The 17,819-nt window shown below is 37.3% G+C and overlaps 1 protein-coding gene across 1 annotated transcript in view; it reads right to left on the minus strand.

Moving 5' to 3' along the window:
* Nucleotides 1–17,819, minus strand: part of LOC103779181 (nesprin-1-like) — a gene marked incomplete at its 5' end in the record, with an annotated part of 44,046 nt that overhangs the window by 3,144 nt on the left and 23,083 nt on the right. Inside the window, 11 exons of the mRNA XM_008946802.1 lie at nt 4,265–4,323; nt 6,234–6,326; nt 7,331–7,543; nt 7,915–8,043; nt 8,367–8,567; nt 10,003–10,214; nt 11,355–11,481; nt 12,331–12,473; nt 15,255–15,588; nt 16,446–16,637; nt 17,427–17,564. Coding sequence (XP_008945050.1) covers nt 4,265–4,323; nt 6,234–6,326; nt 7,331–7,543; nt 7,915–8,043; nt 8,367–8,567; nt 10,003–10,214; nt 11,355–11,481; nt 12,331–12,473; nt 15,255–15,588; nt 16,446–16,637; nt 17,427–17,564 — 1,841 coding nt within the window. The remainder of the gene's footprint in view (nt 1–4,264; nt 4,324–6,233; nt 6,327–7,330; nt 7,544–7,914; nt 8,044–8,366; nt 8,568–10,002; nt 10,215–11,354; nt 11,482–12,330; nt 12,474–15,254; nt 15,589–16,445; nt 16,638–17,426; nt 17,565–17,819) is intronic.

Genomic DNA, 17,819 nt, shown 5'->3' on the forward strand with positions numbered 1-17,819 from the left:
TGAGAAGCTAATTTACCACACTATAGATTGAACAGGAAAAGTGAACTTTAATTTCTGCTCAGACAAGTACCTTCTTTTATTTTTTTTTCCCAAGGAAAATACAGTTGGAGTAATCTATCTGTACTGCAGAAAGATTATAACTGAAGAATTTTTCGTTCAAGCAAAGCTGATAGAAATAAATACAGGAATGCAGACAACAGCCTTACATTGAAAGAGGCACTGCTGGCCTAGTAGGATGTTATTACTGGAGTTAATCAAGGATAAGTCTCAATTTAATCCCTATGAAAAGGCTATGGTATTAAAAATAAGAACAGCAAATTACATCTGTAGATGACAGAAGTTGGAATCCTTTGCAAATACAAAATAGGATTGGTTTCTTGCACAGAAAAAAAAGTGAGTGAATCCAATAGATTTAAAAAGTAGCCCAAGGAGTTAAAGATTATAGCACATTAGAAAGAGAAACTTCTGTTATAAATTTGGAAGTCCATACTCAGAGGGTAACTAAGTGAATCTAGAACTGTTCAACACAGGGGAGTCCGAAACCAATAATGTGTCTTGTGAAGAGCTGTGAAAAAGGACAAAAGAGACTTTAAAATATATTCTAGTTCAAGATTTCCAGAAGAGAAAAGGGGTGGGTTTAATGATGTTCTATTAAGGGACTAGTCAGATCTCACCTGGAGTAATTTGTATCATTTTGGTTAACATACTTCTGGAAGATGAATTCAACCTTACACAAGTTCAAAAGAGTCAAAAAAATGGAGTATTTATCCTTTGAAGTAAATAAAGAGTCGGGCTTACCAATTTAAAATCTGTCAGATACTAAAACTGTCCTTTACAAAGCAGTGCAGAACAGAATTAAGGGTGAACAGTTGTTAAAGTAAATGAAGAGATGATGTTGGCACAAAACTAGAGTACGACATCTAACCATGGATATATTCAAGGTGGAAATTATTACACTTTCAGATAATCAGAGAAATCAAATTTGATAATGACATTTATTGTAATTTTTTAAGATGGAGGTTGCTAGAGTTATGAAGGAGAAGTGATCATGCTGTGCCCACAAGAGCAGGCAACGCATCCTCTTGGTGGCCCTAAGTGACTCTGTAAGGGACCTTATTTGGCTGTGTTCTGACTTCAATTCTCTCCCTAGTTCTCTGAATCACATCACCCCAACCCCAGGTCCAGCTAACCCTGTAAGGAAGATGAATACATCCATTTCAATGGCAGTTAAATGTCAGTTTTACGTAACAAGCTCTGAATGACAGTGTAAGAGAACTGGGAGAAGAATCAGCAAGCCAAGCTCAAACCTTGTGCTTGAGCTACTGTGTGGCAATGGCTGCCATTTTGTTGGCATAGGCAAGGAAATTCCTGTGGTCTGGTCTGCTCCAGGAGTAACAAGTGACCTTTAAAGATTCACTAGTCATTTAGGGGGGACTTGGAGAGAGTGGGAAATGGTGACTAGCATTGTGGCACCAAGACTTGAATAGAGCTGCTGAACAGAGGCTATGTAACGCCCCCCTGAGCAAATGGAACCACTATTTTAAGCTTTTTTTAACATTTTAATAACTTCAAATAAATCCACAGGCACAGATTCAGGTATGCATTTATGACAGCTTTACTAAACTAGCGAATAAAGAGGAGTTGGTTCTTGGATTTGCTTTTCCCACTTAGCACATGATTACTAATACCTCTTGAATTAGCCTTTCGTTAAATCCAAAATGCAACATCTAGTTTATGGTTATACCTTGCTTAGCATCACACTATGTATGCTAGCATTTTTGCTGTGATAATGGAGAAGGCAAAATGGTATCACACTTGTTACACACATAACTCAGGCCTTCTAATGTTTAAATGAACTTTCTTTCACAATCTCCTATGGGATAAACCTTTAGTTCTTCTGTATACTAAACTCCAACAGAGTTTGCTGATCCAGTGCAAGATCAAACACAAAGTACTCTGATCAGAGGCATGTCAAAATATTAAAGAACACAGTGACAGCTTGTACTGCTTTATCAGTTAAAACCACATTATACATCAACCACAACCTGTCTGGCTTGCGCATTTGATTAAGTTTCCTATTCAGCAGTGACTCATTCGTATTCCATGCTTGCCTGAATGACAAATTGAACATTGTGTTGTACTGCTCCAAGATGTGTTAATAAACAGTGCTGAAAAGACTTGATCTGAAAGGTGCCGCACCAATGCCACTGCTAGAACAGAGGTTGATCTCAAAGCTGCAAAGCACTGCAAGCTGCTTTTTGAGTCTGCAGCTCACACTTGAAAGTCAGAAACCTTCTCAAAAGGTTGGAACAAGTTGTGTGACCATACAGGAAGGCGGAAGAGACCTGAGTACAACGTTGCTAGTGCAAGCATGCTGCCAAAGACATCCTCCATTCCTCTTAGCTGTTAATGGCTGCAGAGTAAAGTCCCACTCCTCCCTTATTCCAATCCCTATAAAAAACAAAATTTCAAGTTTCACAGCAGACTGGAGCTGGAAAAGTTAATTCTATTTCTCCATCAGACAGAAAGATGGGTTGTGCATGTCACCTATTTTCGATGTGGTTTCCTTATTCTTCAAAGAAAAAACATCAATAAAAATAAGGCATCTTCTTGGTGTCAGTGGAAGCAATGAAATATACTCTACCTGTTCTATCTGCTATGCTACATGGTTTTGCAGCTATGCCACTTTACTCACAGTCATTAACTACACATATAAAGCAAGCTTTTTTTTTTAAAAAAATGTGTTTATGTTAAGTATTTAAGTTAAATATCTACATAAGTAGGTTTATTCTTTAATTCATAAAATGGCTTAGGTTGGAAGGGACCCTAGAGATCATCTAATCCAACCTCCCCTCCATGGGCCAGGACGCCTCTCAAACAGACTAGGTTGCTCAAGGCCTCATCCAACCTGGCCCTGAACACCTCCAGGTAAGGGGCATCCACAGTCTCTCTGGGCAATCTATGCCAGAGACTCACCACCCTCAGACTGAAGAACTTCTTCCTAAGATCTAGCCTAAACCTCCACTGCTGTATAAAATCATTTCCCCTTGTCCTGTCACCTTGTCCATATATAAATATTTCATTTTTATATGAGAATAATTCTGCTGAATGAAGCCTTGGGTTTGCTCATGAAAAAAGTAATACTCTTAAGATATTTTTTGCCTGCTTGGTTATCGCTCAATCACTGTACTAAATCTAGTGTTGCCTTCTTTTAACATCAAATCTTTCACTTTAACTGGAGTTATTTTAAAAATGAATTAGTCTTTTTTTTTTTTCTAATTGTTTTAGATGTTGCATAAGCTGTTGAAATAGCAAAAGAAGTCCTCTTTATACATATTGACCTGCTCAGTTACTTTTTTGTTTTTGAACTTCATAATTCTAGAGGTTAGTGAACTCATCATTGAAAGAGTGAAGGTAAACACATCACACCGACAACAATAAAGAATGCAGAAGCACTGTTAGGTGCAGAGATGACAGGTTGCTGGAGACATGGTGGAAAGCAAAAAGCTGTAGCTGTAAGACTGCTCTCTACTGGTCAGACAAAGATGGGGCAGTGCTGCTTCCTGAGCAATACATATATGCAAGCAGTTGGCAAGAGTCATGGCAATGTTAGCATGTTATATTGCAGTAGTCTTAGGAAGGGAGAGAAAGTGACCCCAAATCTCAAAACCCTCAAACTCTGGCTTTTCACTTTGAGTCATAAGTGCTGAAAACCCACAAACTGAACTAAACATTTCAGGGAAAAACAAACAAACAAAAAAAAACCCAAACCAAAACAAACAACAAAAAAGAAAGAAACAAAAGGACATTAGTATGTCTCATTCAGATCTGTGGGTTTTGTGAATTCTAAAATACAGTGTTGGCCTACTACCTGCCTCAATTTAATATCTAGAGGTAAAGAGGATGATAAAAAGTGTTTGCCATGAACCTACTGTTAAATCATGCCAAAATAAAATAATAATTAAATATCATGAGTGTAAACACATACATTCTCTGATCAGGCATGTGAAAAATAAATGTTGATTACATGGCATTCAGAAACAAAAGCTGTAGATGTTCAAGGATTAGCTGGTACTTCTATTTAACAAAGAATTTGAAGTAATTGAGAGCCCCTTTTGCCAAACTATTAACAAAAGGGAAGTTTTCACTTATTTGAGTTCTGGCCACCTGACAAAGTCAGTGTGGATGGAGAGGAGTTACGGCCAATTTTCATCATCCTCTTGGGGTTCTAGAACAGAGTGCGGAAACCAGGAGAATAAGGTACCTGCTATGTGGACTGCTGACAGAGGGTCCAGGCTGTGAGAGACTACATTTGCCCCGTGGCTGTTTGCAATGAATAGGGGGTAAAGAAAGAAGAATGTTCAGTCCAGGCAAATAAAGACAAGCTACTGATGAAACTAAATTAAAAGTGCAGCAAAGGAAACATAAAAAAACAACAACAAAAAAAACCCCAAACAAATGAGGTGATCAATACCCATGAACCAAGGAAACTGGCTTTTCTTTGCACCTAGCTGAGTATAGGAATGATTGGAACATATGCAGTGAACTTGAAAATAACAGTTTAGTCATTAAGTTTATGAACAGTAGCTCTAGATTTTTTTTAAAAGTCACCAGAAATTTATCTCAAATAATTTGTATTATGAAATAGGAAAAAAAATTAAGTTGAATATGGGCAAATATAGGTATTTCAGAATGCAAATACAGAAAAATTAATATTCCCAAGGAAAGAAGGTCCAAAGGCCTCTTTTGACGAGTCTGGCCTCTTCTCAACCCCCCTCCCTCCCCACAATTTTGAAGGCCAAATAACTGTAGGTGCATTCCTTCACTCACAACTATTTGCTAGACTATTTAATGCAGTTAGATTATTATAATTTTGATTGCATTTTTAGGATTAGTATTTATTTACTTAGCATCAGTATACTTGGATATTTGGCACTGAAATTCTAAATAACATCACTTCAGTCTCCAAAATTGTGGGTGCAAAACCCATGAGTTTGAAAACCAGACTCATACAACTTAGCTATACGTTATGGACAAAAAAAAAAAAAAAAAGTCATGTATATAAACGCTAACAAATTAGAGATAAATAAAAGCTTATTAAAATGTTAAGGTGAAACCTATTATAATTCTACATACTCTTTAGACAAACATTTTATGGTACAATACTTCTCCATTTCCTGTAATGGTCAGGCATCCTCCAGTTAAATCTGTGACATCAGACCTTTTATTATTTAACTTTAAATTTAAAAGATAAAAGCATTGATCTCTAGGAAAAAAAGTGAAGGTTTACATTCTTTCTCCTTTGGAAAAGCCAGTATTCCTTTACATTCTCATACTAGCATCTTAGAGGAAACTAATGAATGTAAAGAAAAATAAAAAAAAAAGAAAGAAAATATCAATTTCAAGAGACATAAAATTTATCAAGACAGAACTCAGAGGCTTTACAAAAAGTGCAAATGCAAAAAAAACCAAAAAAAAACCCAAAACAAAACAAAAAAACAAACAAAAAAACCCCAAAAAACAAAGCAAACATCAAACCCAAATCCAACTTGATTATTTTAAGAAAAAAGGAAAAAAGCAAAGTAATCAACCAACACAATTGCAGAAAAAGACAAAATAATTGCAGTTCCATTTGAGCTCAGAGTATGGAAGTGTTAAGTACTAGGCATGTATTACTATATTTCTTGAATTTTGTGCCAGCGATGTAAATAGACAACTCCAGAGTTGCCATCATAGCCATTGTTTAGGTCCTGTGCAACTACCTCTTTTGAATACTGTTTTATGCCCTTCAGCTCTACTTAGCCATTCATCCAACGTCTCAATAAGACCATCTGCAACCTTCATCAGAAATTACAAAAAAGCACTTATTGAGAGTCTTGATGAAGCAGCTCTGAAGAGAAGGCCAAACAGAAATGGAGGACTGATTATACCAGACAAGACCAGACTTTGGGGTGCTGCCATCACTAGAGCAAAATACAAGAGACACGACATGCCATACCATGGTAAACCAACCACATTGACAGTCCTGGTTTTAGATAGTATTTACCACTTCTGATTTCATGCAGGATGGGATATGCAGCAGGGTTGGGAAAAGCAGCTGTGTTTTGTTCTTGGTTTATACCATTTCTTTTCCTATCACATGAGAAGGACTGGACTTCCTACTGGCTAGAGCTAGTGTAGACATGGAGATCTCCCACTCAGGAGATGGCAGAAAATATATGACATGAAATTACCGTTCTCTGTCTGCTTGGAGTGCTTCTTCCAGATACAGGACTCACTGAGCCCGACGTGTCTAATTCATCAGCAGAGGACCACGAAGACAGTTCCTAAAGTTCAGAAGGAATGGAGCTGAGAAATACAGCAACTAGCTGTTCAGGCAAGCAAACCAAAAAAAAAAAAAAAAAAAAAGCCCTAACTGAAATCCCAGCAGAGTTATTTTCAAAGCAAATAAAATCATTACATTTTGTTACCAAGTTTCATAAGACTATGGCATTGTATGTTTTCTCTGTTAGCCCTGAAGAAAAAGAGAAGCAAACAGGTAGTTAAAACTTAATTGCTTTAGGGGACGCATTTTCCGACAAAGTTGATACAGGGGAAAAACCAGATGCTCTTTATTGGCCTTTAATTATAAGAAGAGGTTGGTAACCACCAAGATTTTACTTAAACAGGCAGAAATTCACTAGAAAGAGGGCAGATCTGAGTTCTCCTGCCTTATGCACACTGTTAATCCAAACCTCTTACAAAAGTCAACTAAAGGAGAACCCTGAAATCTTTATTTTGTACTTGTCACTTTTGGAAAAGATTTATCTATAACTCACTCTCAAATACCCTGAAATACATGATAATTTGAAAAGATTTGGAACACAGCCCAAAGTTCAGAAGGCACTATGAGAGATTTGTTAGCCTATTATAGAATTTATGTGGGTTTTTTTTGTTTTCTTTTTGTCAGAGTTGAGCATTACCTTCTTTTCTAGTGACAACTGACACACTATAATTTTCAGTACTGCAAGTAGAATAATTATCTCATACACTTTGCCAGTTGACTGAATCAGTAATGACAGGATAAACAAACCAAGATGCTCATTACATACTGCAACACAAATTAGCAAAAAATTACTGGATTAAAAAAACTCACCATATCGCAGAAGAGACGTTTATATTATGAAGAGTAAGACTATTTTATGATATTCAATATTACATGTGTACCCCCTTAATAAATATGCCACGAAAGAGAAACAGTGTGGCCAAGAGCACTGAACAGAGAAAGACAGTCAAAACACGGCGATACATGCACCCAACAAATTCCCCAAGGAATAAAGACGTGACTTACCAGTTGACTACTTGAAATGTCTAGAATTTTCTCTAGGTCTTTAATATGACGTGTGACCTCCTTCAAGAGGACCTTCAGTCTGTTTCCAATGACGTGCACCTTTTCTTTGGCTTCAAGACAGTCCTTGCCTTCAGCATTGACTAGCAATTGGCAGGACATATCTTGCAGTGACGCCACCTTCAGCTGAGACTCCAGCAGTTCACGTCTGATTTGCTGTTGCCAATGCAAGCACCAGATTTTTTTAATAGAGGTTAAAAAAAAAAAAAAGGAAAAAAGCTAGAACTCACAAAACTCGACATTTGAAATTAGTAAAATTTAAAGAAAAGAGAAGCAATAAAATTTTCTAATCTGACAGGAAGATAGACAGCAGGGTAGCAGTTGCCTGAGATCTTAAATCATGTGTTATGCCACTAATGGAAGTGCGTAGTGTTCCCTATCAAAGTAAAGTTAGCTACTAAATTTGGTCCCACAGTTATGTCGTAACTTGCATTGTACAATGCTAACCCTCAAGAGAAAGGATAAATGTGATTAGGTGTCTTTCTCATGACGCATTTTGGGAGAGAAAGAGGTGATTATTGCCCTACCATTAGAAGTCTGTGATGATCCTGCAGTGTTTCTGAGTCCAGGTTTGGACTGATGGGCACAATCTCATTTTTTCTTCTGTCAATATTCTCTAACCAAAGCAGCAAACCATGGCTCATTTCATGGAAATCCTGCAAGTGATGAGTGACGATTTTAACAGTGCAGCCAAATTCAGGTTTTCAGTTTATCCTATGATAGATAGGTCCTACTTGCTAAATAAAGTAATTAACAAGGAAGTGTAGAATAGTGTCTTAGAATACTATTCCAGAGACAACAAATTTAGAAAATCTTGGGCTGGAAACACATGCTTCAGGTAGCGCAGGTGTAGCTTTCAGTAAACACACACCGAAGCTTTATTTTGGCTTGCACGGGCAAGTTTCAGACTGGAAAAACAACACAGTTTAGATTTTTGGCATGTGGGATGCTGACAATTCGAAATAAGTGCAACACAGACCTGGCACTGCATTAACGCATCCTGCAATGAGCAGCGCCAATCTTCAATCATACTGCACACGTGGTCCCAGCGCACATTCATCTGAGACAGGTGCTCTTGAAGCTTCTTGCTCTCTTCGCTCTCAGACTGAGTGAACTCTGAGCTGCACAGATTGATGGATAAGATGATGGCTTTGCGGTTATCAATCGCTTTCTGCAGCTCCTTGATGATAAGACAAAGTGGGACAGGGGAAGAAAGGATGGAAATTAGTAAAACGTGACTTTCAGAAGAACCAAACAGAGAAGGTACCACAAGAATGCAATGATTTTCCACCTGCAGCTGCAGAATGTTACCTTACTGTTAAAGTCTCTTTACTCTGGATAGGAGATTTCTGTGTTCACTCTGTGACTATGCAAATCTACTAAAATTTCACTGTGAGCATAAACTAGAACATGCCAATTAAACCTGTAAAGTCTTAAAAGCCTGAAGTCATAGCTGAATTTTAAAGACTTGGCTCAAGTTTCAGATATTTTAAAGACAGAGCAGGACCAACAAAATTTAAAGAGATGGAGGACAATTGTACTTCTTTTGCTAAAAGTAATAAAATTTCTGCTCTCACTTCCAGTTTTGCTGATAAACATAAAACCCAACATGTTTTCAAGTGGAAAGTGCTTTCAAAAGCATTTTAAAATAAAAGCTTTTACCCAGGGAAAAGGAAACATGAAAGCAGTATAAACAACTTACTCCAATTTATAGAAGCAGGACCTGTATAAAAACTCTGACTTGTTTACACTGGAAGCCACAAAAGAAAGCACACCTCTATTGGTTTGGAGGGCACTCACTAATGGGCTTTCCAAGAGTGGGTGAGATAAGAACAGGATTCTTATGAAAAGCCCCCTTTTCCACCTACTTTACAGCATTTACTTATAAGTCCCATGTCACAGTGACCTTTGTAGTGCTTATGGCAGCTATATTTGGATTCCAGTGAAGATCAGCATTACTATGCTTTAGATAGATCACTGTTGGAAACAGTCATCATTATCTGTCCACCTCATTCCTAGCATGAAGCAACAGTGCATTTTGACATTGGCTCCCATATTCTTGTGCCCAAGCTAATAAGATGCTAGTAACTGAATGTGAAATTGTGGACTATCACATTTGCAGATATTTTAGATGTAAAATATCCAGGAAAGAGCGCCAAGTCAGCAGTCAGGTCCTGAGGCATCCGAGATGACAGAAGAAAAAACAGGAATGTTGTGAAGTGACACCAAATTTTTCCTATGTTTTCCTGGTGACAGCAGTGGGTAGGCTACAACTCCTTTAGGCATTCTCTCCTTCCTCCACACAAAGCAGTATGTCCCAGTGAGGTGGTGTGTTTTGTTTGTTTGTTTTCTCCCCATCAGCTTGGAATTACAGGGCTGGAACAGAATTACTACTTCAAGAATTCATTTCGATTATATAGTAAATGCCAACAGTACATTTTTCTGCCAAAAGGCCATTCATAAAATCACTTTCCCAGTTACTTCAGTTATCAGCAGTGGCCTACAATGTGCATGAAGGAGCAAACCAGCTGCAACTATTGACAATCTCTTCAATATACCTGTTGCACTCAGATATGTTTATAAAGTAACTGATAAAAAAGGCAAATAAAACTCACTTTCAGTTTTTTAATTCTGAGCTCAATAGATTGTATGTCTGTGCTGAGATCAAGGTGGCGGAGCTTCTCCAGTTCCTCTTCAGTTTCTCCCAACCAAGTCCAAACACTATTAAGGTCAGAGTTAAACTGCTGCCATTGGTGAAGGTTCTGCTTCATCCTTAACTCCTTGCTTAGAGCTTGAGCCTGGATTAATTCCCACCGGTCAATTACACCTGGAATGATAAACACTAAATTCAACAAAGGCAAAAAAAAATCACTAGGTGGACACACAATTTTATCAGTTAAATTCTGTGCAGGACAAAAAAACGCTCCATAAAAATAAAAAAACTCTAACCCAAAAAACACCACTCTGAAAACTATGTTAGAATGAAAAAACATGATGTTGGAGAGAAAGAATGAAGAAACCAGGCAGTAGGCAATTTTACCACTTTCTAATTTTAGACTTTTATGAACAGAAATAAGTTGATACATGCAGGTTTCTAAAAGAGGTTATGCTGGTATGCAGACATCATAAATTAGCATACATGCAAACCAGACAAGAAATCTGCGTATATCTAGACACATATTTATAATAATTTTCATTGGTATTTGTATCTATCACATTTTAATACTCATACCTCATTACATTTGCCTAAGCTACTGCTGATGCATTAAGTAAATACCTGCACTAGAAACAAATTAGGGGCTATTTCTTGTTGTTAGTTATCTTGTAATGCTATGGCAGAAGACAAGTTGTATCATTCCATTGACTTGAATTAAAAGCAAACAAACAAACAAACACAAAATTAAATGGTTGCATTTGTAGCATATCTTGCCAAGCTAAGAATGGAGATGTTGCCTTCATAGTCTCTGGAACAAATCCATGTTTTCACAATGCAATACCTCCTGTTCTACCACTGATGCTTAAAATAAATCAGGTGAATACTTCTACCAGGTGAATATAGATTTCTGTACTGTAGACAGACAATATTACAAGTGAAAGCAAAAAGAAGAAATGAATGCTAACTTACGTGTTCTGTACAACAATATAAGCAACCTTTTATCATCAGACAATGCTCAATAAAAAAGCACTGCATCCACAGGGACTTTCTAAAAGGTTTAGGGTTATGTCTCAATATATCAAGGTGTTCTTAAAATGTACTTGTATGCTAAATCTCTTTATAGGGCATATATGAGGAATACTTTCTATTCCCATTAAGGACTGTTAAACATAATATGGTAATAGACATAGTCTTGTAAATATATATATATTTCAGCAAATAATACCAAGTAATATAATAATACTCAGAAAAACTTTGCAGTTTTGCCACTTTTCGTAATTGCTTTCCATCAAAGAACTAAGTGCTACTTACCAGCTGTTTGTGTTTCAGTACTGTTTAGGTTAATAAGTCCAGACAATTTTTCTTCTTCCTCCTTCAGTTTATATCCAAGCCTTTTTACTGTGTCTATGCTTCCACTGCATTCACTTAGTAGTTTCATCTGTGTTAATAAACAAAAAAATCCCATGTCGATATGCACTGTACGGGAGTACTAGCATGAAAAATGCAAATTACAAGGCAGCTTCCAAAATTTTCAAAAAATAGTCTAAGTATGAAGATAAAAATCTTTTACAATCTGCCCTGATCCTATCAAAGAAAAGTATATGGAGACACTGAAGGCTTAAAGTGTACATTCAGATTAAATAGAAATAACTCAGTGCCATTGTATCAGATCATGCTGGATGACTTTACATGCCATCTGTTCTAAACATTAAGACACTATGACAAAAACACCAGAAGACACGATAAAGAAAATAAACATAAGTGTGGAAATATTAGTATATATGCAGGCAGCTAATCTTTCAATTCTGTCAGCAATAAAATTATTTTAATGGTTTAGAGAGATTTTTCTTCTGGAAAATCTTTCTGAGAAAGCTTTTTAATGATGGATTCCATACATGCAACCTTGCTTACATGATGCACGTTTACAATTCATCAGCAAGATGAATGTTGTGCATGAAGCTATAAAGCCTGCTTTTAAAGGTGGAGGAATTTTAAACAAGGATCTCATCACTAGATGGACAAAAATATATGTGAGAAAGTACCTTTAGACATCTGCAAAAAGATAATAGGAAAATAAATTCCTTTGAGTCATGTTCCTGTAATCTTATGCTATTGTAAATACACTAATAAGATATAAAACAATAGCATGTGGTTAAGGGTAGCAACCATATGAGTAAGTCTAAGAAAAAATAATATCTAATTGCTTTGTTGAAACAGCTACGTTTCTTTCAATAGCAAATCTAAGCTTGGAGTGCTTATTTGACTTGTGCTCCAAAAATACACGCACATATCCTTTGTAACTGGAATCCAGCTCTGGTCCTGTAGGTGTTTTGCTGCGGATGATGTTTTCTGTTTGCTGTATTTGGAAACGACTGGTGTCTAAAGCCTTGTCCAGCTGTCGGATATGTGCTTCCAGGGCACCAGGTTCTCCTGTACCAAAACAAAAAAGTGACTCTTACCAATTTTTCCTGAAGTTTTTTTTTTTTTTTTTTTTTTTTAATCTTTTGCCCAGGCAGAATAAACATCATGAATAGTATCTAGATTAGACAGTAAAGGAGAAACGTGTCTGCAAAGGTACAAGTGGTACAATGTCAAAGCAAACTGGTAGGTAGTACATTAGAGGTTGTTAGTGACCTTCAGAGGACAGATGACCAATGAGCATGCTTGTCAAACATACTACCAAAGAGTTCACAGTTTAAAGCAGGATTGCAAACTATTCTGAAATGACTTTTTCAGCTTTCTTCACCTCTCTGAAGGGCAAAGTTCTTGGCAAAGCGTGCTGCAACCTCACTGATTTCAGAGAATGTCTTGCTCCCTCGCTTTCACAAGCACTCCCAAATAAAACCTTGTACCCCAATCTCCTAAAATCTTATTTCTGCTAATTTCTGTTTTTTATTTCTCTTTTTATTACTTCTCTCCACCTTAGAAGATTAGAAGTGGTATACAAATACTAAGCGATATTCTCAAGATCCACAGAAGACTAGAAGTCTTGAAGGCCCAAAGCAAGTAGTCCACAACTAATTTAGGCAACCACACTCAATAGCAAGATTTATAGTATTTTTCCAATTAGACATTTGACAAAAACTATGCTTAACGTATCTGCCAGACAGTATTATTCATCCAAGCTGTTCGGAACTCATACCAATGTTTTTGACAAAGGACAAACTTGTATTTTCCTTATAGGGATCAGCTGAGTTCAATTCGGTGATACAAATTAGCTACAGCCAATTCTAATCTGAAGCAGGTTGCAGTCTAGAGGACCACATGAGATCCCTCTTACCTATATTCTATCACTGTGCCTGATTTTCATCTGTTTACAAAGACAGCTTGAATTTATTCATGAAGACACAATTAGAAACATACATAAAGAAGGGGAGCCTTCCATCCACCTAATAACAGAAAGTGGATACCTTTTGATGGTTAACGTTTTTTCATAAAAACATTACCTCGCCCCAAATGGACAGAACAAAGCATTCAGTATTGCTTTTCCCTTACTACATTGAAAATTTTCACAGGTCAGAAAACTAAGTATGTTTTTCTCTATCTGTTACTATTATTTATACTCTTAATCAATCATAATATTGGTACACTAATGTGGGGAAAAAATAAAAATGGACAGTGAACCTGAGGTCTGTGCCACAGATGCTGAGATTTTAAATGTTTGTTATTTCAAATTTGCAATGAAGTCATTACTTCAAAAGAGGAAAACTGAAATCATGAGAGAAGGTATTTGCAAGTGCATCTAATCCTTCCAAGAGAGTCATGTAACAAACAAAACAGAAGATTTAATCTTGTGTAAAAAAGCAATATAAAAAAAAAAAAAATTAATCTTCCACTATAAAAGACTACGATAAAGACATTGGCATTAGTATGAAAAAACAACTAAGCTAAAAATTTACATCTAAGTAATAATCCAAGCTGTGGTTGTGTTAAAAAAAATAATTGCAAAACTGAACAATAATGTTTTCCTCTGTATCTTTTCCTTGTAGAAACCACTCTTCTCTCAGAGACATAAGAAAGTATTAAGTCCTGTCAAGGGACTCCAGAGAATAAAGACCAGGGTTACCTACTGATCAGTTTAGTCCAGTTAGCTGAGGTAGGAGAGCCATCCATGCACCTAGTAATACTCTTTAAGCGCAATAGTAAAGCAGAGTGCTTCTACATTAACATGCCAATGCTGCTATGTAAGAAATATCTTTTAAGTTGTGAAAAGTATAGCAGATACTAAGAGAAGAGAAAGAAGTTATGCTTGTGCACCATTGTATTTGCATCTGGCTATGCTCAGTCTTTTTTGATGCCTACCAGAGATATTTTTGAGTGTGTTTTCTGTGAGTGTTACATAGGCCTCAAGAGTTTCAGGGATCTCTACATCTGAAAAAATAAAAGCACAGTCTAAATTGACAGCTCAGCAATGGCTGTCTCCTTCCAGGAGTCATCTTTTTCATGGGATAAAATATATAAACAATTCCAGCAACAAACATCCTTTCTTGAGAAGAAAAAAACATGAAGACTGAAACACAGGGAGCCTGCTACAAAGACTCTTAATATCCAGGCAAACCTGACTTTTCAGAGCAAAGACCTGGAAAGGAAACAACAGCCACCAGATGAGAGTATAATATACCAGAATTCTTCTCCCACAACTGGCTGCATTTGGGCCCTTATACTTGCAAAAGATTTATTACAAAAAGCACACACACTTAGAAAGGATTTTTAACTTGAATGGAGAACAAGACCCAAGATGCCACTTCAGGCTAAATATTCATTTCTGGGGCCTTGTCTGGGTAAGGACTGAGTTAAGAGTTACTTAAGAACATGATGATTTTGTTTGTGGATCTCTCACACAGCATTTCTTCACCAGTTTGTTCTGCACTTCTTGTCATATCCAGTAGAGTTCCTTCCAGACAGAATAACTTATGACACATTGCTGTTACAGATGACACATCCCATCTGGCAGGCCACAAGCCCAGAGAAACAGCCAATTCCCTGTCATATCATATACGCCTTTGTGATTTTTCCAAGGCTGTAGTCATCCAGGAATCTCCATTGCTTTGTTTGAGGCCAAAAGGCCACTGCGATCAATTAGGGAAAGCTATTTAAAATCTTTAGGGGCTATTTAAAATATTTTTCCATGAGCATCTTGGCTAAGCAATCACATGCAACATTTGCTGCTTTTTACTAGGAGAGAACAGGACACACAATTTGCCACTATACCTGCTATACCAGCTGCTCCTCTCAGGTAGAAATCCTTCTCTTGTCCTCTGTCTTCTTCCTCAGAGTGCAGTGCCCGTGAAACTGCTGTTTCCAGGTCTCTGCTAAGATCGTAGTCGTGATCCCACTCCAGAGGAATGGAGTCCACGCTCGCAGGGGTATCTCGCCCTGATCGCTCGCTTCTCACCGGCTGGGAAAGAGGCAGCGAAAGGTTGGAAGAGGGGTGCGGGGAGAGAACGCTGTCCGCAGATTTGTCATGCCAGCGTATGTCAGAGAGATCTGCTGACTCATCGAGATCCACCTCTCTATCAGAGAGCTCGTGTTCGTCATCTGTCAGCTAGAAGCATAACGCAAACAGAACTGATCAATGAAATGTGCAAAGGCACTGCACGGTCAGCCTGGGGCGGCGAAATAAAGGAGCATTAGGCAACAGTCACACTGATGGGGATTCCATTTTGCATTCTTTTGCACTTCCCTTTCGCTATTTTAAGGTGCACTAAAAAGGCGAAGCAACAAAAAAGTTCATAATGCCAGCTCATTTTAATTACTTAAGGCACCACAAAGTCTCACATCAAGCATATGTCTCCAGACTTTTTACTGATGCCACTGCAATGCAGACACCAACTAAAGAAAACTCTGGAATCAAGTTATAAGAAATGTAAGAGACTATTTTATTGTGATCATTGCTCTTATTATATTCTTTCACTTTTTGAAAACCCTGGGATTTGTTCCTTTCCTTCAGTAGGACTTGAGCTACCAGAAATCATTTTGCTTTCACTTATTCAGCGTGCGTTCAGTTCTAGAGACAAATTTCTGTCTCTTCTGATGGAGAGAATAATTTTATCACTATGGTTTTTTAAACAAAACAGAACTCAAAAAGCTGCCAACGAAACTATCTGACAGAATAGGGAGATGTTCTTATTAACAGTACTACACAGCTATCCCTGCGTATAAAGTTTTATACATCTCCAATTTGCATGGATTATCAAATTTACAAAAATTCTAGATCCAGGGAGTTTACTCTCTGAATAGGACATGAATAGCATATAATGAAGGGAAGCAGATGGTCAAGGTTGTACCAAAATTAAACCACAGGGTTTTTGGAAACTTACAGGATTTTCATGTCAACATCTTTCTCACACTTGCAAAATAGTAACAAACCAAACAAATACGTATGCATGTAAGTATACACACAGGAAGGCGGATGAGTTTCTTGTGATAGCGTTCCACACGTCCAAAGACCTCTTGACAGTAACGCCGCAATTCATCTAGTTCTTCTTCAATGACAGCTGCATCTATGGGCTCGCTTTTCTCAATGAGCTGCTCACCCTGCACAATTATCTGCTCAATTTTGTTGTTGTTCAGTGAAATTTCTTGCTGGAAAGCCTGCATAAAAGAAAAGCTCATGCTTCTTCAATGAAATCAACATCACAACAACCAAAGTTATTAAGTGTGCAAGTCTTAGGGTTTTTCAGCAAGAATGGTGTGGGTTACAAACAGGAATCATTCCAAATATTCTGGCATAAAGGAACAATAAGCAATTACATTTAGCATTCCACAGTCTTCCTAGCCAAAACCAGTGATACTTCATGGTTTACCATCTCATTCCTCACTTCTTGTATTTGGAAAGAAAGTTCTTCTCTAAACAAGCCGTGCCCATGACCAAATGTCTAGAAGGAACACAGATGCTAAAGCTAACACACTGGAATCTTGGATAACATGACATTTGATATTTTTTCTCTCCTGAAAATGATTTTTCTGAAGCAGAAATTGTTGATAGATGTAGTATTCCTTAGGTGCCAGCAATAATGGAGACCTGACACTAATAATTTTCATCAACATTTCTTCTTTTGCCTAGGGAATGAAGAATATGACCCTTACATGGTGGAGGTTTCTGGTTTGTGTGTTTGGGTGTTTTTTTTTTTTTTTTTTTTTTTTTTAAAATTTTTTTTTTTTTTTTAAAATTTTTCATAGTGCAAAGATCTTCACTCTAGCAGAAGAGTACATATTGAAAACTGATATGGCCCTAACTTCTGAGGTTGAAGTCTCAGGCTGCAAGTAAGGGACTGTATCAAGCTGCATTTTTTCATAATGTTTCTTAAATTGTTTTCCTACCATGAGTGTTTTCAACCCTTCGCTCATCCCTCCTCTTGTTACTATTCAATCATTCTTTACCTTAAGTTGCTTTATCTTTGCTTGGACATCACACTCTGAGAAATGCTCAATGTTGGTCAGCTGCAGGTCCATCTCTGTTAGCCATACCAGGATGCTATCACGCGCTGTCTCAAACTCCTCACGCTGGCCAATAAAGTGCTAAGGAGTAGAAAAATGGAGTGGCGTGAAATGACCAGACAACCCAAAAAAACCCAGCAACAGTAGTTCTCTCCAACGAAACAACTTCCATGCCCTTCAATCCTAACTTAAACTCAGTACATGTTCTTCTTTCATTTCTTACGTTCTTTGTAATGTTCCCTTTTCAGTAATATAGCCTACAGCTGCAATCAGCTGACCTATGAGAGTTATCCTCTATGAAGGAGGTGGTGTTTAAGATCACCAAGCATTTCCCTA

Source organism: Merops nubicus, unplaced genomic scaffold, assembly GCF_000691845.1.
Source record: "Merops nubicus isolate BGI_N331 unplaced genomic scaffold, ASM69184v1 scaffold4009, whole genome shotgun sequence".
NCBI classification, from domain to species: Eukaryota; Metazoa; Chordata; class Aves; order Coraciiformes; family Meropidae; genus Merops; species Merops nubicus.